We start from the raw sequence: 1,751 nt of genomic DNA, 5'->3' as shown, positions 1-1,751 counted from the left end.
ACAATACAGTGGCAGGGATGTTGGGGTATTTCGTAAGGTGGTTGTAGGTAGCAAGTTGACAACCAGGTTATAGACTTAATAATTTACAGTAGTCATATTGTACTCCCTAACCATTTATCCCAGTTATTCCTTTCGAGTCTTATTTAAACATGAAGTTGAGGAGATTCCGACACAGGATCCTCGAACCCGATTGAAGAGGGAACAATTTACACACCATGTTGTCTCCCCTCGTCTCTGGGGGAGTGAACAAATTGTAAACCTAACGATGATCGTATCGCTGACATGACCTTGTCACTCGTGTGTGTGTGTCTGTAGGAGGAGGAGCGGTCGTCGAGTCGTGGGGTCGCCAACGATGCCTTGCAGGTCAAGGGCGTCCCGATGTCAGGGAACGACTCTTTGCCCTCGCCCCCGTCCAACTTCCAGAGAAATACTGCCTTACCTCCCTTGGATATGGCTCCTCAGGTAGGTTCACTCGAGCTCGATGGGACTCGCAAAACTTTGTAGAAATGTCATTATTTTTTCCTCTCTCGGTTAGGCTGGATCAAACAGTTATTGATTTTCCTGTGACAACAAACACAAATGTGTACATGTAAATGGCCGCCATGGAGCGACAAGTCAGTACCTCCAGCAACATAAGTGAGGCGGCGTGGAGAAATCCGGCGCTTGTCAAAATACAGATATCGAAGAAAGGCATTTTCCCGCCAGTTTGATAATTTTTATCGAATTTTTATTTTTTGGCTCAACCTCTTTTATGTCCATATAAAAACTCATTTCCATGTGAATTTTACTGAAAATCATTTATTAAAGGCACAAAATGTCATTTTTCAGTTTTCAAAGACTCTCTATTGGATTTACCAGACTTTGATGGCCATTTTCTCACTAATTTCACCACTGAAACCAGGCGACCTCACTTTCTTCAATGGAAAATATCTTGAATTCTATTCAAAAGATATGGGTATTTATTTCATTGAAATCAAGGCAAATAAATCAGCTTTCAGATGATACCAATAACTACACATGCCCTAAAATTTACGAGCGCCTGATTCCACCGCGTCGTGATTCCTATGATCAGGGAATGTGACGGCGGGTCGAACAAGGAACATTTTTTTTTATAACAGCACAAGAATATTTTGTGACAAAATCTAATTTTTCCAAACTAAAAACGAACCTCTTATTTCTTTCATTGTGCCACAAAGACAAATCTATCACACGCACCGCAAATTTTTTAATTCTCTGCTGTGCATGAGTCGTGATGGAGGAGAAGAACCCCGCACTTCTCCCTTCCTAGGAGGGGAAAAGTTTTAGCGTGGGTCGACTCTGTTTGTTTTACTCTCTCTCTCTCTCTCTCTCTCTCTCTCTCTCTCTCTCTCTCTCTCTCTCTCTCTCTCTCTCTCTCTCTCTCTCTCTCTTCTCTCTCTCTTGCCCTTTTTAACTCCCAGTGGAGCATAGGCCATCAACATTTGTCCAGCGAAGCCTGTCCTGTGCATCCTAATCTAGCTGTTTCCATGATGTCCCCTCCTTTTCCGTTTCCTTTACTGACTCACTTTGTGGTTTTGTTTTGTCGTTTCCCTTTACAGCGCGGCCGACAGCAGGGCTACCGCGCCACTAGTGCCATCGACAACAAAGACATGAGGATGTCCTTCCGTAACCGCGGCCATCTTGCCTCGGAGCAGAACCGGCCGAACACGACACATGCCATGAGGGTAAGCCTCGTCTCAGCTGGAAGCGTGGTGTTCGAGACGATTGGGGGG

The 1,751-nt window shown here is 44.6% G+C and overlaps 1 protein-coding gene across 1 annotated transcript in view; it reads left to right on the top strand.

Moving 5' to 3' along the window:
- Positions 1-1,703, top strand: part of LOC101851168 (protein FAM149B1) — a gene marked incomplete at its 3' end in the record, with an annotated part of 3,673 nt that extends 1,970 nt beyond the window's left edge. Inside the window, 2 exon segments of the mRNA XM_013090467.2 lie at positions 316-462; positions 1,578-1,703. Of these exon segments, the coding sequence (XP_012945921.2) occupies positions 316-462; positions 1,578-1,703 (273 nt within the window).
- Between the last annotated feature and the right edge of the window lie 48 nt (positions 1,704-1,751).

The sequence above is a fragment of the Aplysia californica genome, unplaced genomic scaffold (genome assembly GCF_000002075.1).
Source record: "Aplysia californica isolate F4 #8 unplaced genomic scaffold, AplCal3.0 scaffold01293, whole genome shotgun sequence".
In the NCBI taxonomy this organism is placed as follows: domain Eukaryota; kingdom Metazoa; phylum Mollusca; class Gastropoda; order Aplysiida; family Aplysiidae; genus Aplysia; species Aplysia californica.
This window is presented reverse-complemented; position numbering and strand designations above follow the sequence as displayed.